General features: G+C 42.7%; 2 protein-coding genes and 1 pseudogene across 3 annotated transcripts; 1 reads left to right on the top strand and 2 right to left on the bottom strand.

Annotated features, from left to right (window-relative positions):
- Positions 1-1,054: 1,054 nt before the first annotated feature.
- LOC103721584 (ubiquitin-ribosomal protein eS31 fusion protein) lies at positions 1,055-1,930 on the top strand. Its single transcript, XM_026810225.4, has one exon. It carries the CDS (start codon positions 1,132-1,134, stop codon positions 1,600-1,602), a length of 471 nt encoding a protein of 156 aa, XP_026666026.1. The 5' UTR covers positions 1,055-1,131; the 3' UTR covers positions 1,603-1,930.
- Positions 1,931-10,102: 8,172 nt separating this feature from the next.
- On the bottom strand, positions 10,103-14,291 carry LOC103721594 (putative disease resistance RPP13-like protein 3; annotated as a pseudogene). The gene is made up of 2 exons (XR_015975885.2): positions 11,409-14,291; positions 10,103-10,265 (listed from the first exon to the last, which is right to left on the bottom strand). The product of XR_015975885.2 is annotated as a putative disease resistance RPP13-like protein 3 (transcript).
- Positions 14,292-19,817: 5,526 nt separating this feature from the next.
- Positions 19,818-24,181, bottom strand: LOC148714948 (uncharacterized). The gene is made up of 5 exons (XM_088714759.2): positions 22,872-24,181; positions 21,840-22,080; positions 20,662-21,613; positions 20,215-20,347; positions 19,818-19,944 (listed from the first exon to the last, which is right to left on the bottom strand). The coding sequence occupies exons 1-5, from the start codon at positions 24,179-24,181 to the stop codon at positions 19,818-19,820; spliced, it is 2,763 nt and encodes a 920-aa protein (XP_088570885.2).
- Positions 24,182-24,942: the final 761 nt, after the last annotated feature.

The following is a 24,942-nucleotide window of genomic DNA, read 5'->3' as shown; positions in this document are numbered from 1 at the left end:
TCACTTCCACGGGACCCTGCAATGCCGTGACCATCTTCCCAGCATCATCTCAGCCTGAACAACTTCTGCAAGCACAGGCCTCTATCCAGTTTGGGTCAGCTCTGTTTCCCCTCCCCTGCAGACTGTTTCTACCAGTGATGGGGGTGTTCAGCGTTTCTTGGTTCGCTGGCGAGGACGCCCGGAGTCTGATGCTACATGGATTACACGTGCGGAGTTACAGCGCATTGACCCAGATCTCTTGGAGTACTACCAGAGTCATTCGTCGGGGTCGACTTCTTCTTATCCGGGGGGAGCTGGTGTGGACACGAGTACTGGACTGATTATTTTGCGGGATCATGGTTGTCGCAAGAGGACGGTTCAGCCACTTTCGTTGTGGCTGGATTGATTGATTTTATTTTTTATTTATTTATTTAGTTTATATGGGTAGGATTAATTTGCATATTGTCTTTTGAGGACCTTTTTCGAATTGTTTTCTTCGTTAGGGACTTATTTGTTATTTTGTGGCCATATATATATATATATAGGGCATGCATTTGTTTTTTTTTTTGATGAATTAATGCAAGAAAATTAGCCTCCTTCTTCTTTCTCCCCCTCTCCTTTTTTCTTCTTCTTCCCCTCTTCTTCTCCTCTTTCACGCTGCCTTCCATCCCTTATATCCGTCCTGCATCATAATAATTCGAAAAATCTACAAACTAATGAAAGATTTTTCATTTAAATTTTCAATATCAGAAATTATTGCTATGATACTACTGCTGGTGTGTTTTTCTCCCTCTTTTTTTCCTTTATTTTTCTTTTTAGAGGTAAGATACTAAGTATCAGTCTTCAGAAATAATAACATATCTATGATATTGATGTAATATCTAATTTAATTTTATTACTTAATTTTATCTTTTATGATCTGGGCTCGTGTTAAACTCATAGGCCAAACGGCGATACAAAGTACCCAATTGCATAGGATGATGGCCTTTACGGACGGTCAAGATCATCCCAATTGCATACAAAAAGTTTACCCGCGATGCACCCGACCGCGAGCCATTCCACTATAAGTATTCTCTGTTACCCTTTCAACGATCGAAACCCTAACCCTAGCCCCAGCTGCTTTCCCCCTCCTCCTCTGCCGCCGCCGCCAACATGCAGATCTTCGTGAAGACCCTGACGGGGAAGACTATCACCCTCGAGGTGGAGTCCTCCGACACCATCGACAACGTCAAGGCCAAGATCCAGGACAAGGAGGGCATCCCGCCAGACCAGCAGCGCCTCATCTTCGCCGGAAAGCAGCTCGAGGACGGCCGCACCCTCGCCGATTACAACATCCAGAAGGAGTCTACTCTCCACCTCGTCCTCCGCCTCCGTGGTGGCGCGAAGAAGCGCAAGAAGAAGACGTACACCAAGCCTAAGAAGATCAAGCACAAGAAGAAGAAGGTCAAGCTCGCCGTTCTCCAGTTTTACAAGGTTGATGACTCCGGCAAGGTCACTCGGCTCAGGAAGGAGTGCCCTAACGCCGAGTGCGGCGCCGGGACCTTCATGGCCAACCACTTCGATCGCCATTACTGCGGCAAGTGCGGTCTCACCTACGTCTACCAGAAGGCTGGAGGTGAGTGAGCGAGCGTGCCTTCTCTCGATCCCGTCTCAGTCTTTTTTCTAGCAATAGAGAGTAGAAAGATGGGATCCTGATAGAGAGGGGCAGCGAAAGGTCGTGAAAAATCGTTTCTTTCTAGGTTTATACGGTCTTAAGGAATTTGAATTTATGCTGGTTTTATTAAAGATTATGACTTGGAACAGCAGTTAATCAGGTTTCTGACTCGGGCTTTTAACGTTTGATGAATTTGGTCATTTATGAAATTTGGATCGTTATGCAAAAGCTTTGGATTTAATTCACATGTTGCGTAGTTCTTGGATAATTCATTATTATCTAAGTGATTCTAAATAACTCTGATGATGTGGTTGGAATATTGTTATGCTATTGGCAAATGTCATGGTATCTGGGTTTTCGGATGTTATGGAGCGGGAGATCTGTGAGACAGCTTCTGTGGCTTTGTTTTGAAATTTTCTGTATATATTGTCATTTGTGGGACATGGACGTTTAGGAGAAGCTTTGGATTTGATTTGATGAGGTTGGTTGTAATATTATAGTTCATAGAATTTGCATAGTCGTTTGATAGTACTAAGTGATGAAGGTCTTTTTCAAAGACTGTGAATGTAGGCTGGTGAATTATGTCCTGATCTCATATTGAATTTTTAGTGAATTAGTTTCAGAACTTCTGTGTCATATATAATTATGTTCAGCGATCGTTTACTTTAGTTGCAGTGCTTGTGAATTTTTACCGATATGTTAAAGCTTATGTATTCATATTCTTTTTAGATTTTGTTGGGGTAGCTTAAATTACAATGTATCTCAAGTTTCTGATTTTTGTCACATAGGTATTGTTAAGAAGTAAGAACTGTTCTCAAGTCATAACCTAGTTTCATTGTTGTTTGTTCTATCAACAAGTTTTGCAATTCGGACTATTTTTTTGTTAGTGCTAAATCTCTTGATTTACAATTTATCTTTTTACATGCCTTTGTTTGTGTTGGCAGTTTTGCAAGTGGAAAGATGTATATGCACAACTAATCCCCTTTGCAAGTGGATAGATGTATATGCACGACTCATCTTAATATTTCATATACAATAATATAATTCAACTATTTCCTGGTTAGATTATATATGACAATACACAGTTTTCTAACTTATTTTAACCAGAGTCTCTTTGTTCTCTCTCTATCTCTCTCCTCCCCCCCTCCCCTTTCTCTCTCAGTTTGTGTTTGTGTTTGGTTTTGGAGTTTTTTTTCTCTCACTTTGTCAAGCATCATGCTTTTTGTACTATATGTTGATATTAGCATACGAGATAGCCATTTTCTTTAGCTCATATGCCATTTAATTTGGAGGGATCAATGAATCTGCTGTCTTTTTGTAACTTCAATTTTAATTTTTCTTTTCCATTTAAATGAATTTTATAGCACCCTTCGGTGTTTTGGTTTTATAGTTGAGATTGAATATTTTCTATATGCATATTGATAGATTCGAGTGAACTTATGAACAGTTTATTGTCGATATGGATGTGATGAGGTTGTTTAGTTAGTCATAAACAGAATAAAATTTAAACCATATTGGTGGTTAGGTATCATGCCCCTTTCTATTAGTCCCCTTTGGCTTCCCTTTTATAGGAGTGTTGATGTTGTTTGCATGTAAAAAAGGAATTGTTTAGGTCCTCAAGGTCCTTGTAGTTGTGGTTCCTGTTATGTCTGTTGAATTTGAATTGGTGGGAGCTCATTTAGAAGCCTGGTTTTTAATAAGTAGAACTTGATGATGGTAGCTTATTTAATAGTCATGGTTTTGGTTTGGTTATGTTGGATGCTGGTTGCAGCTGTATAATAATTGGTCCTGTTCCAGTGTTCCATCAAGTACAATATGACATTGTTGTATTTGTCATAGTTCTTGGAAGATAGTCTCATGTAGCTAAATTATATAATGCCAATGGATTTTCCCTTCACCTTAGAGCTGAGACTCATCTTGTTTCTTTGCTGAAGTGATGTAACATTATGAGCCTGGAATCATTTATAACCTAAGTTTTTTTAACTAGTATTGATGCATGGTGATGCTAAGCTGATAGACATATGCTTTGTTATTTAAGTGCAAAATTGTCCATATGACCAGGAATTGTGGATGGGTGGCCTTTGTTGTCAGTGACTAACCTGTTTTATCTTCATTATAGTCGTGTGATATTTGTGGGTGGAAGTGAAATGTTAAGAGTGCTTGATTGTTAGGTGGCCAATGGTGAGTGCTTGACATAGCAATTCTAACGCTACAAGGAATACACAATGATACTCAACTTGCAACTACCTCAGAAAGTCGGTGTGGGTTAAACCTAATGGATCACATGTCTGGTGTCATCAAGTACACATTTTAGCCATTTTCCATCTTATGGCCCTTTTAACTTGCTCACTGTGTATCATGTTGGCAGTTTTATTGCCGTTTTGGCCTTTTGTACCAGCTGCTTGTATTATATGATTTTTTTTCTTTGATAAGATTCATATTATTCTTGTAGGAAATTGCGTTTGAGCCCAAAACTTAGTGGGGGCCTATGTTGAGCTAGGTCAAATACAAGTTTGTAATGTTGAAGGAAAAACAAAGAAATTATAAGCTTTCCTGTGGTTGCAGGCTGTGTACATGCCTACAGCCCCATAGCTGAACCAATCTTCAAAGGCCCCAGATTGAGTAGAAAATAGCAAATGTCTCACTGTAAGTAATTCACTATTGAATGATTTAGAAGGGATAACTTATCAATATGATAAAGGGTAATTGATCCATACAGTGATACCTCCTACACTTGGTGCATTTAATCTGTATGTTTGTATCACCAATACTTGGTCCATGCTTCATCGGAGGGAAGTGGATGGCTCATTTTCGCGTTGTTCCTTTCAGCACAATGGGGGAAGACTAACCAGGTTGTTGGCTTGTCAGCTGGGATTAGGGTGTTGGTACTAGATACCTCATGTTGGTATCTTGCAGTGAGTTGGGATTTAGCTGTAGAATTACAGTCCCAACTAAACGCATATATAGTTTCTCCAAAAAGGAGAAAAGGGAAAAGGGGGCAGGCTGAGTACAAGGCCAAAACCAGAAAGGAAGCTTAGACCAACTAATCATGCATGATAGCATTTGTCTGAATTATGTCTTTGTTGATAGAAATGACAAGGTTCTACCTAACTAGTAGCAACAATAAAAGCGAAGGGTGCAAAAAAAATGTCGATTGCATCGAAAATAGGAGACTGTGTATCAGTCTTTTATAAGTGAGTCGAAGGAAGCCAAAGTTCATGTTTTCTTTTGATTAGAGACGTTAAAGGTCACCATCCAAGATCTGCTATACCTTCTAGCCTTCAAGGTCCAACTCCATGACATTTTGTGTTGGGACAATATGTATTCCTCTCAAAGTCTTCCTAGGGCAAGGCCTTCAGGGTCCAACACCATGATGATGTTTTGTGTCAGGACAAGAGGAATTCTCCCCAAAGTCTTACTTGGGCAAGGCTAGCTCCCCATGAAGCCAAATGCCGCGTGCCTAGCTATATTGAAGACGTAGTGGTCTCACGTCCTGCATAGTGGAGCGTAGAGTCTCCGATCTTTTTTTTTTGTTTTGGAGGTGGGGGGTAAGGATCCACTCATCCTCCATTTCGGGTTAGAGTCCAAGCCTTTTGAGTCCACATGAACTTTATATTAGCAAGAATCAACATAACCTTGTAAAGGAGGAAGAAAGAAGTTAAAAAATTGTAACATTAGAAATTTGTTTGTCGATGGGCCATTAGTCAAGTAAATACTAGAGAATTATAGACAAGCATCTCTTTGAGTGCTTTTGTGAGGGCCTGGTCCATTGATCGGCCTGCACTTGCCTTGGGCTTGTGGGCCGGCCTGAAGAGGCCAGGCCCAAGGCCACACCATGCTCTCTAGCATGAAACAATAGAGGATGAAGGGTCATCTTCTTCCTCCTTCGAATCTGGCGAGAATCAAGGACTCTCTGGGCAATCCGAGTTCATCTAGGACTCGGAGACGTTGCCTATTTAGTCTTCCTCTTCCTTCTTGGATTTCCTCCACCGGAAACGCCAAAGATTGCCGCTGATTTCAAGCTTCTTCTTTGAGCCTTCTTCCTCGTTTTCTTGCTGGAAAGAGCCGCTGGAGGCTTCGCCAAACCAAGGTAACTACCCAATGCCTCCTCTTTCTTTTTCTGGTTTTAGATTTGATTCTACGATGAGTTGGGCCGGCGAATCGTAGGATTACCTTCCGAAACTGGGGTCTGCTTTGGCTTCTTCCTTCTGTGCTTGCCGCCACTAGGCGTAGGGATTAGCCGTGCTCCACTTCCTCCCGAGAGCTCTGAGAGCATGTGGCTGCCGGTTAGAGAGTTACCAATAGTTCATGCCGAGTTTGATCTTTTTTTTAATAGTCTTCTTCCTCTTCTTGTGCTGCCCGGCCACCGTCGCCGGTTAGAGAACTATCCCTCTTTCTATCTCTTGTTTCCTCTCTCTTCTCTCTACTCCCCTCTCCACTTTCTCTCTACTTTCTCTCTTCTCTTCACTTTCTCTCTCTACTTCCTCTCTAGAAGATTTATGGAACCTAGTATCGGATCTTGTCGACCTAATGTACGAACTCTAGTTGACCCCTATAAAGGGCTCTGGTACCGCCCTAGTGCTCGAGCTGCCTAATGAACCGATCACCCCAACTTTGTTGAATGTTTCTAAAACTTTCATTAATGAACCATGTTGATTAATTTTGGCACTGATCGAGTCTATGTCCTATGATTTATTGATCGAATTTCTCAGAAATGACCTACTCGGAACCGCTAAACACTGTCATCTGACCAACTATCTTTTTTATTTATTTTAATTCGAATAGAAATTGATCTTGCTTTAATGTTTTTAATAGAGTTAACTGAATCACCTAGTGAAATTTGACGGCTTAAGACGAAAGAGCTAAGCCTTATACTCTTTACTAATTTTTGAATGATCATGTTTTCTATGCATAAATTTTGCTTGTGAAAATATCATATTTTTCTTAAAATTATGGATCAGCATATGTGTTATGAAAATCATGCTTTGTTATGAAAAATAGTTTCATGTATGTTTTGATGTAAATAGCTCTGTTATAAATCTGAACATGCCATTTAGTGTTTTTCATCTATTTATATGTATATTTTACAAAAAATATATAAGCTTTCTAAAGGCTTTCAGATAGGTATGTATGATCCCTTGCATTGAAAAAATCGACACTCAGAGCTAGCATCCATACCGATATTGGCCCTGCCAACGGGTATAAAGTTGGCATACGGACATGAATGTATGTCAATTATGAACATTGGCCCTGTCATGGGTATAAAGTGACCATAGCACGAATATTTATGAGTAATATTTTGAACTATGATATGGCTAAATGGCAGAAGAATGATTTATATATTTATTTACAAAAATAAATTTGGAGCTATGTTTATGAAATATGAATGATTTATGCATGCATGATTTGCTTATGACTTGTTTTATTATACTATATTATGAAATGCTTACTTTGAAATATCTGTTTTTTTTAAATGATGCATTGACATGGAAAAACTTATGCTTGATCCGATAAGGTAGTGAAAGGATTACTTACTGAGCCGTGTCGCTCATATATCTCTATTTTTATTTTTCTCTCTCTAGGCGAATAGGGTTGATAGGAATGAAGGATGGTCCAGGTTTGGAGTTTGCGCTAGCAAGCTTGGCAATCTATATAGCAGAGTGAAATTTTAGTTCTACGATTGATTATGAAATTGTAATTAATGATTTTTCTGAATAGTAAGAATTATAGGTTTGGTATTTAAGTTTGGATTTAGATGTCTGAACCAATATTGGTTTATTTAATGGATGATAAAATTGGATTCCTATTGATTCTATTATTTTTGAGATGGATCTGAAAGTTAAATATGGCCACCAAGGTAGTAGCCTGGTGGTAAGGGGGCGATAATTCCGCCCAAGTTGCCCGGGTTCGAAACGCACGGGCGTCGATTAAATTAGGGGACCGGATGCCCCACGCTCGGCTGGCTTGTTGGCGGTTATGCTTTCCTTCCACTTGTACCAAGGTGGCACTGGGGTGACGTACCCACACGTGAGGCGGTGAACCCAGTGGGGTGAGCCCACGAGTCGGGGAAGGCACGCGAAACCTGCGACCTGTATCGAACATTCCCTAGTGGAAGGGGGGCTCAGTAATGGGGCTGCTACGCGGGTGGGCTGGTCCCTCCCCCTCCCCTCCTATCTTTTACCGAAAAAAAAAAAAAGAAGCCAAAGGGACCACTTATAAAAACATTACCTGATTTTTTCCCCCAAAATAGCAGTGGCCTTTATATTATCATCAAGAGATTAAACTTGAAGCTTGCTAGGGCTGCACCTCACCATGGTTTTGTTGGCATCATTACTTGCTCAAATGCAAGTTAGGTTTATATATTTATTCCGGCTAAAACTTTTCCTTCTGTCAACTTATCCTGTGGCGAATGATCTTCCTCTGAATTGCTTCTGATTCTGGTTGTGTTGAATGGCAAGTCCCCATCACTTCCCTAATCCAATCTCTGAGTACAGACAACAACAGTAACCATGTGTTCAGAGAACCAGAAGTTGACAAACCCCAAACCTAAATCAGGATACACAGTAGGCTACTACATTGAAATACGACCATAGGAAAATATGACTTGATTCTGAAGAGATAGGATATGATTCGGTTATCAATTCAGTCAATTGGCGGGTGATGATGAGAAAGTTTTCCAAACAATCTTGAACATCTTGTTAATGAACTTTTCTGTTTATTGTTTAGACAGTATCTGGGATTGTTTTCTCCTACATTGGAGAACAAATTTCTTTTCATCGGTGGTCGACCTTTTTCAAGTTGAACATCAGTTTATAAAACTCATTTCATATGACATAAATGAGCAAGTTGATCCTTAAGTTTTCCCTAAATACCTTACAAGTATTATTTTCAGGAAAGCTGTATATGATAATATTTGGATTTCCAGAGGGTGCCGAATGATACTTCAAAATTAGGATTACTATCTACAACCAAAAATAGCTCATCAATGATGAAGTACAACAAGCTTGTTTCAGCTAACATGTGCTGATATTTTGATCCGTTGAGGTTGATGTTCTCTGCATTTCATGTATTGTGTGTTGTTGTGCGGGAATTTTTTTTTCTTCTGAAAATGAATCCTGCTAATTCTTTGTTTTTAATTGTTGTGTCAATTGGAATGTAGACTGTAAGCTTTGCTTCAATTTCACAACTTCTTCTTCTTCTCCTTCTCCTTCTTCTTTAGTTTGAATTCACAATATCCATTTGAATATTGTTTCATCATCCAACAATCGTAAGTCTTAATTTTTTGTTTCCTGATCATGACCATCATTAATAGCTAGAGTAAGCAACTGCCACTGTTTAAACTGTTGTGCAACCCTACTCCTCATCCTCCTTTTGATTGAATTCATAATATCGATTGGAATATTGTTTCATCATCCAATAATCATGAGTCTTATTTTTTGATGTTTGGACATTGTAGTTGGAAAGAATTTAGAAGATCTTCAATACTATTGGATGTTTGGACATTGTAGTTGGATTATTTTTTGTTAAAATAATAGGATTTAATTTTATTCTCCGAAGTGGTGATTTCATTGATGTTTTGTTCATTCAATAAACCTTGCATATTTCTTAGAGTTTTACACCATGCAAAGTGCAGGTGTGTCACATGCTAACCAATGTTGTGCATTTGGGATGCCATAGAGAAAGTTTCTAGGATTCATAGGGTCTACAACTTCACTTACTCACAAGTGATTGGTTTAAGTAAAAATTAAACCAATTAATTTAAAATAACCATGTCAAATTAGCATCCGTAGTTTGCGTAATTTTGAAGGAATGGAGTAGAGAAATCTGTCAAATGCACCCATGATGGTTTTCAATTGTTGGAAACAGATGATTTTCAGATAAAACTTCTATTTCTTTTCTATTTTAAAGGTCAACGAAGATATAAAATATGATCTCATCATAGAGGTCCAACGAAAAAAAGGAAAAAATAAAATTTTGGTTTTTCTAATAATTAGAGGAATGGAAGTTTTTTTTGGTTCTCTCCGGAAACGACCTTCTTTTTGATTCTCCCCTATTTATAAAGAACTCTAAAGAAAAAGAAAAATTTAGTTTCCTCATGTATCTTTTTTTGAAATGTCATGGATCCTTTTTACTAAGCCATTGGCAATAAGCATGGTTGAGAAAAATGAACTTTACGTGGGGAGCTTATTGAAGCTGTGTGGAGCTTTGCTCTTGCTTTTCTTGGAAAAAAAGAATAGAGAAACAAGAACTTTATGTGAGGTTGTGATACAGTTCAGAGAATATGCTAATACTGAATCGAAGAATGAACGAAGCTAATGTTTTAAGGATGCTACTAAAGAAACAGCAGAAAAGAAGATTGCATCAGAATATAACATAGATCGCCAAATATTTGCAAGTTGAAATAGAAGTTCATGTGTCAAAAGCCTTAGTAAATACATTACAGAAAATTAACAATTCCATCAAATCTAAAGAAACATATGATGTGGAAATGAAAAATAGGAACTAATACAATCAAGAGTTCCATGGTTTCATAAGAAATAGCTAGAAATGTTGCCTTGTATATATTAAAGAAAGCTAGAGAACCTTATTGACTGGATCATCACTTCAGCTAACGCCAATTAAACTATGCAGCCTGCAAGACAAGAAACACCACAGTTGTTACTTAGATGGAAATGATAAAGTTATTCGCTCGATTCTTTTTTAAAGTAGTTCATAAAGCATGGGCAACCTTTGGCACAGTGGAAATTTAGCAAATAAATAAAAACCCAGCCTTTTAGAAGGAATTAGAAATAATTTTTTTGATGCACGGAATGAAGAAATAACTCAAAACTAGTGAGAACCAAGATTCTTTCAATGATGTTCATCTTTACCCACATTGTGGATTCTAAATGAAGGGTGGATTTAGATTTACTAAAATACCAACAATATATTAGTAGTTGGCATTATATTTGAAATTACAAAGTTATCTATGATTTGTAAAAGAAGATTCGTGCCAAATCCTTTGCAATCATTTGACCGAAAATGTCTACACTGAATATAATATTTCAAATTTTTGATTTTCTCTACCAATGAATTCAATTTTTTTTAACAAATCTAGGTAGATAAAGTCATGATTGGAGCTTTAGAAAATGAAAGCAGCAAGGGATTAGTGCATGTTGCTATGCCATTTATGTAAGCACAAGAAACATATTAACAATCAATTGCTGGATTGGTGGGTTACCACCTTTTGAATAAATAAAAAAGATCAAGTTAAAGGAGTCATAGTATCAAAACTGACAGTAATAACAATCATTTCCCCCTAATGTTTAGAGTACATATTCTGAGATTTTCAATGATTACTTTCTACATTTTCTAACTGTTCTTGGGCGGTCCCAGGTTTGTGAATAGTGTTGTCAGTGTCTTAATGCATGAGGTGTTGTAAGAGATGGATTGAGTTATCATATCCTGTCATCTAACTATTTGTATTTGACGAAAAACAACCAGAAATAGTGAAGATCAATCTCCAGTAAGATCAGCAGTACTTGGTTGAGTTCAATGCTCTATTTTCTTAAGCTAGATAAGGGAAAGAATTTTAGAATAAGGATTTCAGCAATTAGAATGTTCGAAGATCAGAGAGAAATAAATCACAATATTATGCATGATATTATGTCAAATATGTAGCATGCTACAATTACAAGCTTTGAGCATATTCAATCATGCAAGAAATTTATTCCATTAGTAGGATCTCAAGGTATGGAAATAACATAGAAAATAGAGGAGAGAGGGAGTGACTTACAGGCATTAGGATTCTCATCTGAAAACAAACTGTAGGGGTAGGGGTACTCATGGTATCGGACCTCGTACCGGACCTCCTTTTTGACCTTGTTATAGAACTCATGGGGCATTTGAGACAGCTCCAGTTCTCGAAGTGTGGTGCTATGCTGCAATCCCTTGGGAAGCATCTTCAACTCCCTGCAGTTCACAATCGTTAGGTGGGTGAGGCTGGGCATCGCCCCAGCCTTCACCCTCCATTCCTTTAAATTGTGGACACTGTATAATTCCAAGTGTTGCAGTCGAGGAAAGCCGTCAGCAGAAGAACACGACATGCTCTTCCCCAAATATGAATTGCCTTTCAGTTCAAGAAGCCTGAGTTTTGGCAAATTCTCCAGCACCGACATTGGGTCTTGCTCCAATTCAGAATTCCATAATACGAGCTTGGTGAGGTTTGGCGGGAATTGACTGCTATCTGGGAGCTGCTGCTGCTGTTTGAGTAACAACCGTCCATATAGTGTCAGTGAACGGAGCTAGTGTAGTTTTGGTGCCCAAGCGAAAAGAACGTCCCCAGGGATAAGAGAAAAATCTAGACTCAAGGAGACGAGGCTGTCCATTTTCTCAAGTACTTTTTCGAGTGATTCTGGAAACATTCTCTCACATGCTTCCTTAATCTCGTTCATAGTCAAGCTCGGTGTAGTAACCCAATTTTTTCTGAATCTTATGTTTAGTGAACGTGAACGGAGGATCTCCCTAACATCCCAATCAAATTCAAAGTCCTCGATTTCCAGAGTTTGCAAGTTGTTGTGATCGGCACTTATCGGGGCGCTTATAAAAGCAACCATATTAATATAGACGTGCCTCAGTGTCTGGATTCTCCAAAATGATTTTGGAAGCCAATAAATGCCTGTGTCTCTGGCATCCAGAGTCTGCAGATTCAGGAGACGCCGGATTGAGGATGGCAGTCTCTTCAAACCAGTTTTTCTCAATCCCAGGTATCGTAGATGAATCATGCTGCCGATCTGCTTCGGTAACTCCTTCAAATCTTCTGCACCCTCCAGATCTAGCACCCTTAATAAGTTTAACCCATTCAAAAATCTTCCCCCATTAGTCAAAATTAAACTGAAGCCCAGCAAAGTGCGGAGATGCGGTGAGGAGAGAGTAGCCTTGTCTTGCATACGATTGTGGAAAGCTGCACGATGACTCGATATACGAGAAGATTCGGCCATGTCGCCACTACTGCAAACATGAAGAAATTCATCCTTTTTGGCTTCTTCAACGCCGAAGTCGCATAACATATCATGGATGCGTATGCTCTTAACCCGCCCACGAGCCCTGCTTCTCTGGACAACCTAGATCATGCACCTCTGCACCAGCTCATCCAACCAATCCCTTGCGGTGTCTTCCATTGTCTGTCGCTTTTCTTGCAGTATGAAACCTTCGGCGACCCACAACCTAACTAATTTGGAAGCATAGATAATGGAGTCCTCTGGAAACGCAGCGATGTATAGAAAACATGTTTTTAACGGATATGACAACTCATTGTAACTTAAACCCAATATTTTGAGGCATTCCTTCCCATCTCCGGTAGATACCCAGTTCATGCTCTGAGCTACTTCCAACCACGTATCGTAGCTTTGATCTTTCCTTGACAGAAGGCCCCTAACATCACCAGTGCAAGAGGAAGTCCACCACACTTGTTTGCAAGCTTCCGGGCCAATGCCCCCACCTCAGTTGGGACATCCTGATTTGGTGGAAATGCCTTCCTACGAAAGAGTTTCCAGCTCTCCTTGTCGTCTAAAAGGTGCAGTTCATGTGGACGAATCCATGGCGCGGCATCTCTTGCAACCTCAATGTTACGTGTGGTAAGCAGTATTCTGCTACCTTTGTTCTCATCAGGAAGGACTCGCTGCATTTCTCTCCAAATATCAAAAGTCCAGACATCATCCATCACGACCAGATACTTTTTGTCTCTTAGTAAATCATGGAGCCCCTGTCTCACGTCTTCCTCACCCATCCGCTCTAAGCCTTCTACTGTACCTCCTGTAGTTGTTTCTTCCTTCTTTTTGTTTCTCATTACTTTTTTCATGATGTCTTTTGCTAGCTCGATACCTCGGCAGCTCTGAGAAACTTGAACCCATGCAAAGGTATCAAAATGCTCTCTAATTGCAGAATCATTATACACTTTTTTTGCCAGGCTATAGAAATTACACATCGTGCTTTCCCATTCCGATCAAGCAATTGACTCACTATTTCTTTCTTATCATTCTCAAGGCCTATAACTTTAATGTCATCATCATTAGAGAGAGGAGAGGATTGTCTGAGTGATTCCGAACTTTCATCCCCTGCACTATTTTCACCTAGATTATCAATGCCATATGTGGCTCTGCTATCAGAGATACCACGGATCTTTTCCTTTATTTTTCCAATTTCAGAACCAATTTTATGCAGGGTGAACAATTCCCAAGGTTTGTGAGAGTACCTCGAAATAGTGCCCATGAAGCCTCTCCTCTGACGCTGCCTCTCAGCCGCGAACCTGGCCGTGCCTATAATGTCTTCTATTTCATATGCTACGCCTCTCATCTGCCTTATCCAGATCTCCACTGTTTCGTCTCCCCTCCTCCTCCTGGACTCGGCATCTTTGAGGAAACCTTGCAATAGCTGAAGTTGTGCTTTCACCCATTCGACTTGATCCCTCACCCCACTTAAGAAAGCAGCTTCCTGTGTGATGAGGTTGGCAAGCTGAGACACGACACTGGAAACCTGAGACTCAGCCATCTCTCCTTCTCTCTCTTACTCAGACGAAGAAGATTTTAGAGGATGGTCGAATGTATGAGCCAAGAACAGGAGTCCGTGATCTCTCTGAAAGAAGTTCTCAGCCCGGATGCTATCCGTCACTAATGGTCGGGAAATCTTCTCCAGAGTCCATGCAAGAAACTTTTTTTTTTTTTTTTAAAATCAGACTCTCTTCATGAAAATTAATATAAGAAGTTCAATTACTTTAGCTACTCTTATTGCCATGTGACTTGAGGATTAATTTATTTCGACGTTCAAACACTTGCACGTGACTTGAGGTTTAATTTATTCCAACATTAAGACAGTGTTGCCAGAGCCAGACTGTCATTAGCTGGTATAGAAAGGCACACCGCAGCACCGAGCCAACTTTAAATTTTTAAGACTATCAGTCATTGACAGCTGTATCCCAGCCATCAGCCTTCTCCAATTGTCGAATTATTTTTCACTCCCTCATCTTAAATATATTACTCATCACTCTCAAAATATACCTTTTGTCCGCCCAGTGGAAAATCTCGCCCCCCAAAACACTCTTCCGTGCATCTAACGCTTCCACTTGTTCCCACTTTTCCAAGGCCATCAGTGGAGTTCATCGATCATGGGTTTTCACTTTTCTGTGGTGGCCGTGTTCTCCTGAGACTGGTTATATACGTTGGTGTTCCTTCTTTTAAGTGATGTGATTTTAAGCTTAGAAAACTATCCTTAGATGCAGGTTTTTTTAAGAAAATAGCAGAATTTATTGGAACAATAGATGTAGGCCCTGTTTGGGGAGCTTTTGGAGGGCCAGAAAGCACTTTCTGGCCCTCCAAAAGTACTTTTAGATGAAAAACTATGTTTGGTAAATTTTTTAAAAAGCTGTTTCAGCTTTTGCGGGAAGCTGAAAACAGCTTTTGGGAGGAAGCTTCGATTTGGAGCTTTTGAGAGGAAGCTGTTTCAGCTTTTTCGGAAAGCTATATTTTTGACAAAAATGCCCATATTAAAATAACATAATTACATAGTTTATCCCTGTATAAACCTAAAAATCTGCTGGAGCCAAGAACCCAAGCCGTCAGACTCCCTTCCGTAAGAAAAGGTATTTTTCTTTTCAATTTTTGTATGCATCTCTTGAACCACATTTTAGAAGAAAAAATTTTTTAATCCTTTTCTATACCTTCCAAAATCAATCTATTGTTTTTTTTTTATCATCAACCTCGCGGCCCACGCTGAGGTCCTCCTCGAGCGTGGACCATGAAGAAGAGCCCCTGGACCGCGGAAAATTATTTTATGAAAAATTATGAAAAATTATTATGAAAAATTATTTTATACTAATAATTATAATATTTTATATCTTTATTTTTGTATTATACTATAAATATAATATCATATTATATTATATCATAATACATTAATATGTTATGTTAAATAATTTAATATTATATTATATTATGGAAAATTAATTTATACTAATAATTATAATATTTTATACCTTTATTTTTGTATTATACTATAAATATAATATCATATTATATTATATCATAATACATTAATATGTTATGTTAAATAATTTAATATTATGTTATATTATGGAAAATTAATTTATACTAATAATTATAATATTTTATACCTTTATTATTGTATTATACTATAAATATTGTATTATATTACATTACATTATAATACATTAATATGTTATTTTAAATAATTTAATATTATGTTATATTATAAAAAATTAATTTATAATATTAATTATAATATTTTATACCTTTATTATTGTATTAAACTATAAATATAATATCATATTATATTATATCATAATACATTAATATGTTATGTTAAATAATTTAATATTATGTTATATTATGAAAAATTAATTTATACTAATAATTATAATATTTTATACCTTTATTTTTGTATTATACTATAAATATAATATCATATTATATTATATCATAATACATTAATATGGTATGTTAAATAATTTAATATTATGTTATATTATGGAAAATTAATTTATACTAATAATTATAATATTTTATACCTTTATTATTGTATTATACTATAAATATTGTATTATATTACATTACATTATAATACATTAATATGTTATTTTAAATAATTTAATATTATGTTATATTATGAAAAATTAATTTATAATATTAATTATAATATTTTATACCTTTATTATTGTATTATACTATAAATATTATATTATATTACATTACATTATAATACATTAATATGTTATTTTAAATAATTTAATATTATGTTATATTATGAGAAATTAATTTATACTAATAATTATAATATTTTATACTTTTATTATTGTATTATATTATAAATATAATATATATTACATTATATCATAATACATTAATATGTTATGTTAAATAATTTAATATTATGTTATATTATCAAATATTAATTTACTCTAATAATTATATTACTATTATGCTATATTAACATAATATTATTTTATATTACAATAATATTATACTATATCGTATATTTATGTATTAATTTATGTTATGTTTTATTATGTTGTGTTGTATAATACTATGCAATGTCCTTTATGGTAATTTTGTCATATAAAAGTACTTTCTCAGTTTGTTTACCAAACACAAAACAAAGTACCACAGCACTTTACGAATGTAGTTACCAAACAGCAAACAGCTTTTTATAACAGCTCTACTTCAGACAGCTCTACTTCCAACAGCTCTACTTCCAACAGCTCTCCCAAACAGGGCCGTAGTGTTTGTGCGCCACCTGGCCTGCGCAGGAGCCTGTGGGCACCATAGAAAAATTAATAAAAAAATAACAAAAAAATTACTATGCTTGATTGGAGATGGTCTTATAGGACATCATATTATCAAAATTTTATGATATTCTTAAATAAATAATTTAGATAATAATATTTTCTCATTTATTGGCCATTTATGGCCTACGCTAACAATATTGGTTTTTTCAAATATTAAAATATATTTACATGAGTAAATAAATATTTTAAAATTAATTATATATATTAAAATATATATTTTTATGATTAATAAATTTTAGTAAGTTTTGTTATATAAATAAATATATTAATTATTAATAAATCCTAAGTTAGATTTATCGATAATTAATAAATATTTGTTAGCTAATAATTACTATTTATCAATAGATATATTAAATATATTATTATTTATGAATATTATTAATCAATATAATAATATATATTAATATAATTAATTAGTTATATTAACATAATTAATAGAATATTAATATAATATAAGTGAGGGTATATCTATCAAGAAATAATATTTTTAGATTACTACTGATGGGGGGCAAAATGGATCGTCCTGCTCAAGATAGGTGTTGCCCAGATTTGCAGCCCAAGAAGAAGGGTGAATTGGGTTTTAATAACTTTTTAACTAGAATGCAGCGAATTAATAGAGATCTCAGTTTAAAAGATATTGATGTTAAAGCAATGAATGAATAATGGCAGGAATTAAAAACAGGAGTGTAAAGATACAAGCACACACAAACATAAAAAATTTATAGTGGCTCGGTGTAACCCACACCTACATCCACTCCTCAAAACTCTTGAAAATTTTACTATAATCTTCCTGATTACAGTGCGGTCGTTTTTCGAGCTCACAACCCAACTCGTTGTTTTCCGGGATCATAACGAACCCAGTCGGTTTTCACAGGATCACCGACCAAAATCTTAACCCATTTGTTTTTTTTTTTGCTGAAAATGGATATTTCATACAATACGTGTACGAATACATCCAAGAAGGTCAAAATACAACAACTCACGGAGAGCCTGTGGAAGCTCCCCCTCCCCTCACCACAGAGTGTAACCTGAGTGGTGGGCCGCATAGGTCGCCACCCAGTCGGCCGCCCCATTAGCTTCCCTAAATACATGCTTAACCAAAAAAGCCCTCCCATCTCCCATCATCATCCGTATATCACGGATCAAGGGGTGGTCTGTACCATCAGCCGTCTCCCCCCTCTGGATCCACCTGATGACCGTGGCCGAGTCACCCTCCAAAAAGATCGAGCTAGCCTGCAGGACCATCCTCGCATGGCGCACGCCCGCCCAGGTAGCTCGAAGCTCTGCCTCCGGAACTGATATGTCAAACAATTGGCAGCCACCTGCTGCCACTACCTTGGAGTGCGGGTCTCGTATGATAAAGCCTGCACCGCCCCGCGTGCCACCATCCAGCACCGACCCATCAAAATTAACCTTGAGGAAGCTTGGGGGTGGGGGCTCCCAGGTGAAAAACACCATCTGGTGAGCTGCCGAAGCAGAAGGGGGGCCCCAGGTGCCCTGAGCTGTCAAAGGCCTATCTGAAGAGTGGGTGGGCATGATCTCTGAAGCCTGTACACGAGCATGCTCCGCAGCAAATCGTGGTGACACCCTGCGGTCACCGAGGGTCCGAGCGTTCCTTGCCAGCCAAATCTGATACGCTGTGCAAGTCGCTCTAATGGCCCCCTGACTCGTCCTCGTGCTGGCTAGCCACTGCCGTATCGTGTGAAGAAACTGTAGTCGCTCACTCCGAGCCTCCTGCGGGACCCCGGCCCACTGCCATGTGAGCCTCGCCCATATACATTGGAAAAGCACATGGTCCACTGACTCCGCGGCTCCGCATGTCCCACACTCTGCGGGGATCCCCCATCCACGCCTGCTCAGTGCTGCTCTCGTCGGCAGGCGGTCCCAGAAAACTTTCCATAAGAAGAGGGCTACCCGCGGGTGGAGGCCGTACCTCCAGATCCAATCACCATCCGGCCCCCTATCCTGCTCTGGCTGAATGACACGGGTGAGGTCTCCCAGCCAGACCCTGGCCCGGCTCGAGGTGCCCCATACCCTGACATCCGATCCTGCACATCCTGGTAACGGGATGGACCGGATCCTCGCTGCTAGATGTACCCCAAATAGCTGTCGAAGTCTAGCATCATCCCTCTCTGCTCCACCTGCCGCCAAAAGGTCGCAAACCCGTAGTCCCTCTGCTGCCTCTATGCTAACCATGGTCGGCCACCTCCTCAATGGGAGGGTGTCCACCTACGGCTCACTGGTCACATCAATGCTCCTGCCATCACCTATTAGCCATCTAGTGTTCGCTGATGCAGTCAGCAGATACCTCCCAATCTCGCGCCACATGAAAGAGACTCGGCGACCCCGCCCTACTCCCTCTAGGCCCCCACAGCCATATCTAGCTGCCATCACCTGACTCCATAGGCTGTGTGGCTCAAGCAAGAATCGAACCGCATGCCGAGCAATGAGAGCCTCACGCCTCCCCACCAACGACTGCACCCCCAGGCCACCCTCACTGGTAGGACGGCAAACCTGCTCCCAAGCCACCAGATGCACGCCATGGCCCCCACCGTGTGATCCTCACAAGAAGCTCCGAAGAAGACGCTCGATCCTCAACAGAGTCATCTTTGGTATCACAGTGTGAGCCATGAGGTACAATGGTATGGAACCCAATACTGATCTAATCAAAGTCAGTCTCCCCATCATGGATAGGGAGGACACTGTCCATCCCTCAAGCCTGCTCTGGACTCGCTGTACTAGGCTCGAGCACTCTGCTACTCGTGGCCGCCTGCCACTGATGGGAACTCCCAGGTAGGTCAGCGTCCCCTCCTGCTCTGGTATCTGCAATATCCCTCGGATCTCCTGTCAGACTTTGATATCCGTGCTGGGACTGAACGTGATAGCTGACTTCGTGAAATTCACTCTCTGGCCGGACTCCATGCAGTACTCCGTCACCACCCTGCGAAGAACCCGTGCCTCCGTCACTCGTGCCCTGGTCAAAAGAAGGCAATCATCAGCGAAAAATAAATGTGAGAGAGGTTGAGCCCCCGGTGCTGGAATGTACGCCTCCAGCTCCCGGTCGGCGCAAACTCTCTGTAGGGTCCGTGATAAGATATCAGCATAAATAATAAACAAATATGGGGATAAAAGACATCCCTGCCGCAATCCCAAGGTGGACTCAAAGAATAGTGTGGGTGTGCCATTGATCAAGATAGAAAACTTTGGTCCCCGGATGCACCCCATGACCCATCCAATCCATTGCCTGTGGAACTCGTACGCCACCAGTGCTCGCTCGAGAAAGCTCCACTTGATCCTGTCGTAAGCCCTCTCCATATCCAGCTTGATGGCCATCAAGCTGCGCCTTTTTAGTGCTCTTTGGAGATCCCATATCATTTCTGAGCCAACAAAATATTATGTGAAATGTTTCTACCAGCTACAAATGCCCCCTGCTCATAGCTGATGATACCAGGTAAAAGGGGCTTCATTCTGCCCACCATAATTTTTGCCACAACCTTATACAAGGTTGTGCACAAGCTAATAGGCCTGAAGTGACTGGGCTCAACCGCATTCCGACGCTTTGGTATAAGCGTGATGAATGTGGCCTTCCAGTCCTCGGGCATCGCAGCCTGAGAGAAAAAACACTGGATAGCCTCCACCACACCTCGGTGGATAATGCCCTAGTACTTCCGAAAAAACAAGGGAGGAAAACCATCGGGCCCTGGAGCCTTGTCAGCAGCCAACGCCCAAACTGCCTCCTGTACCTCTTGTGCTAATACCGGTCGAATCAAGGAAGCCCTCTCAACATCGCCAATACCCCTGTCCACCCTCAGAGGGCGGTCACCGTGACTGGCCTCATCGTCCTCCGTCCATCTGGCTCGGAAAAAATCAAAGAGGGTCTGCCGAACTGTCTGCTCGCCCTCTACCCGATGGCCAGTCTCATCTTGCAGGGAATGAATCAAACTCTGCTGCCGCCGAATAATCGTCGACCGATGGAAGAACCTAGTGTTGCGATCACCCTCTCTCACCCATTGCACACGAGATTTCTGTCGCCAGAAAATCTCGTGCTGCCATAGCAACGAGTGATGAGTCGCTAGCAACCCCCGAAGGTCGGACATATCGTCCTCCATGAGCACCCCTCCTAGGTCTTCCTTCCTCTGCAACTCAGCAATCGAGGACTCAACCCCTTCCAAACGCCGGAATATGTTACCCACGACCTCACGATTCCACCGGCGTAAACGCCTTTTAGTCAATTCCAATCGGCGCGAGACCGCCTGCATGGCGTCGCCGCGTACTGGGGTGCGCCACGCGTCGCGGACTACATCCCACGACTGGGGGTATGATAGCCAAACCTTCTCAAAACGGAAGGGACTATGATGGGCGTGTACCGACGATGTGGATAGAAGCAGGGGGCAATGGTCAGAGGCAATCCGAGGAAGGTGACTGACCTGACAGGTAGGGAAATGGAGAATCCAATCTGGGGATGCAAAGGCCCTATCTAGGCGCTCCCAGACCCTAGCACTGCCTGACTGATTATTGCAACAAGTAAACTTAGGTCCTGAAAAACCAAGGTCTACCAGGCCATTCCGCAAGACAAAGTCCCGAAACTCCCTCCTGTCCAGTCTGTCAGTGTAGGCAGCACCACCCCGCTTCTCGTTCTCACCCTGGATGCAATTAAAGTCACCGACCACAACCGTCGGGATGCCCTGGGTGATGAGGTTAGTAATCTCCTGCCGGAGGACTCTCCGAGCCCTGTGACCGCATAGTCAAAGCTTGCCATAAAATCGGCCGGTTGGTTTGCTTCTCTCCAAGTATGGGAGATTCCGTACTCGCATACACACCACAGAGTACCCACGGAGCAGCTCCTGGTTTCGATACTACCATAACTACCTGCTGGGAGCAATTGTGGAAAACATCTATCGTCGCCACCCCTCGCCTCCACAAGACCAAAATGCCTCCTGATAACCCCCGAGAGTCAACTGCATAGGTAGCCCACTCCCTATCCAAGCGACGCCTAACACGACTAAGCCCCTCACCAGATAATCGAGTTTCGCATAGAAAACAGATCTCCGGGCAATGGAGCTGTACTAATCTCTTAAAGGAGAACATGAAGGACGGCTTGGCCGCCCCCCTACAATTCCAAGCCAAGATCATCATGGATCACAGTCCACATAGTCAGCCTCAGACCCCTCCTCACCTAGGGTCGTGGGGCCAGCCTCAGGCTCAAGCCCCCGACTACCCCGCTCCTCCTCCCCCCCGTGTGTAGAGGGTGCAGCACTCATGACTGCTGCCCTGACACGCTGCACAACAGTGGGTAGGGCTGTGTCCCCTCCCGGTACTGAAGGCTCAACCTCCATGCAAGGATCCGGTCGGTCCCACCCCTCACCCCTGCCTGAGGCAGCATTGGCCAACTTGCCCAAGGCTGGGGGCGGAGGACCAAACCGGTAGACTGGGATCGTCTCCCATCAGCCTGCTAGTCTAGGTCGACCTGGGTCCCTAGCCCCAAGTCTGACTGAAACTGAGTGCCCGCCGCACAAGGGACTGCCCGCAGCTCCCCCATGGTCCGGGCCTGTATGCCCTGTACTGGCGGGCCATCCTCAGCCCCCACAACCGAGTCGGCCCGGCCTAACAGCTCTCGGACCCGCTCCCCCGCCGCTAGGGAGGCCCGCAAGCCCGGGGCTGATCGAGCACGCAGCGTGCCCCGCGCTGCAGACGCGTCCCGAGTCGCGCCCGGTAGCCCGCGGCCCCGACGTCCCCTCCCCTGGGCCCGGCCGCGGGCCAACATCGTGTCAGCCCGCTGACCCACCGCAGGAAATGCACGTGAGTGATCCCCCCCTGCCTGGGCCTCCGTGCGGGCCCGGGTCCACCGGTGGCCTGGGCCTCTTCTGAACTTGGGCCTGGGCCACAACTGGCCCACCAGACCCGGCCACGGCCCGCATCAGGGTGGGATCCTGACTCAGACCCGGGTCTGTTCGCAGGTGAGTGGTCCCCCCGTTTAGCTCCGGCTCGGCTGGCTCGAGCTCGTCGTCCCCGAGCAAATCATCACCGGCCAGATCAACCTGAAATGGGCCGAGAGGAAGGGCCAGCTGAAGCCCTTCCCCCTCCGCTGCCAACGGCGATCGACGCCGCGCAACTTTAGCCGGCTTTTGCCAGCCGGCCGTGTCTGCCGGAGACACCGTTGCAGGCGATGATGACGGCACCACCGGACTCACCGGCCGCCTCGCGGACGACCCAGCCCCAAGATCGGGCCCGGGAGGCTCCTTCGGCCGCGGCGGCAGGTCCCCCCGAGGGATTTTCCGCCGCGTTGCCACCATCCAGGGGCCGTAGACTGGCCCCTGGACCTCCTCCCCACCACCGGAAGGCGGCAGATCCGGGTTGCCCCCCGCCTCCGTTGCTACCGGATGCACCTCCTTGTGTGCACCCGCTGCCGTCGGAAAGCGGCAGGTCGCTTCCGTATGCCCCATCCGCCCGCAGCTAGGGCAGAGAACAGGGATGTTCTCGAAGACGAAGGGCTGCCACCGCACCTTCGTCTTCCCCTGTATTAGAACTCCTGGCCGCAGCGGTTCAGTGGGGTCAATCGCCACTTTAACCCGGGCGAAACCCATCGCCGCCTGCTGCTCGGTGACTTCATCCACCGCCACCGGCTGGCCGGCGCGAGCTGCGATGTGGAGGATGGTCGACGTCGACCAGTACTCCAGCGGTAGTCGCGGCAGCCGGAGCCATACCATCGCCCTGTTCACCGTGCCATCCCCAGGCTCAAAGTCCGGCACCCATGGGCTCATGGCGAGCAGTTGCCCCGCCACCACCCACGGCCCTTCCCTGAGAGCCCGATCCCAGTCCTCCGTCGACCGGAATCTTAGGGCGATGTAATCATCCGCTAGCGGGACGGCCACCACTCCTTCAAGCTTCGCGCGGGTGGCCACATCCTTGGCCACCCATTCCGCTGGAATCCGACGGCCAAAGCTACGGACAATCGCCGCCCGCCCTTCCCACACCTGCCGGGCCGCCTCTATCGGCTCTTCCGGCGGCCGCAGCACCTCCGGGAAGCGGCAGCTCAGGCGGTCCACCTCCTCGGCCGTGGGCCAGTAGGTAATCCACGGCCCCGGCTTCGACCAGGCTGCAGGGCGCACCCCACGACCCGCCGGCTTCGACCAGGCAGCAGTGGGCTTACCGTTGCCTCTCGCCAATTCCTCCGTCACCTTCGCCGCCGACTGCTTCCCCTTGCGATCCATGCTGCTATTGCCCACCTGAAAACACAACAAACAGATCAGGAGGACAGAGTGTACCAGTCACCCCCCCTTCCGGTGTGGTCCGCCCAGTGCCGGCGTTCGTCCTCCTCGGGTTTCCTCCTCGGATGCCAGTCCCCCTGCCGCTCGCCCGCTTGCAGACTTACGGCCACCCCAAGGCTCCCGACGATCAACCGAGGACTCCCCGAGGTTCCCGCCGGTCAACCGAAGCACACCGCCCACCGGAGCACCAAGTTCCCCAGTCAATCAGCTCGCGAGCGCCACCGACCAGATAGCCGTTGGGAGCTCTCTCTCTCTACGCCAGAGTTTCTCTCTCAAGATAGCCGTTCTTTTTCTTTTTTCCAATGGGCTGCGTTGCGGTGTTTTAACCCATTTGTTTTCCGGACTCACAAACAACCTAGTCGGTTTTCACAAGTATACCAACCAAAATCTTTACATGTTTATTTTTCGGGCTCACAAACAATCCAGTCGGTTTTCACAGGCTCACCAACCAAATGTTGAATCCCCTGATTCAATAACTTCCAATTCAGGTTTGGAAGAACCTTTATCAGTTTTAGAGCAAATAAAAATGTTACAACAGAGTTTAAAGAGTATGTAATAAATGCTGCAACTAAGTAAACAAAGCTTCAAAGAAATGAAATAATAAATATGGATTAGAAGCTTTGAAGATGGTCGTTGGATGCAGCTGAAGGTCTTGATAGCACAACAACAACTTCTCTGTTGAATATTTCAACTGATTTCCTCAC

This window comes from Phoenix dactylifera, chromosome 2 (genome assembly GCF_051530095.1).
Source record: "Phoenix dactylifera cultivar Ajwa chromosome 2, Ajwa_hap1_PhDact_Kaust_v1.1, whole genome shotgun sequence".
Lineage (NCBI taxonomy): Eukaryota > Viridiplantae > Streptophyta > Magnoliopsida > Arecales > Arecaceae > Phoenix > Phoenix dactylifera.
Note: the sequence above shows the minus strand (reverse complement) of the source record. Positions and strands in the feature narration are given on the sequence as shown.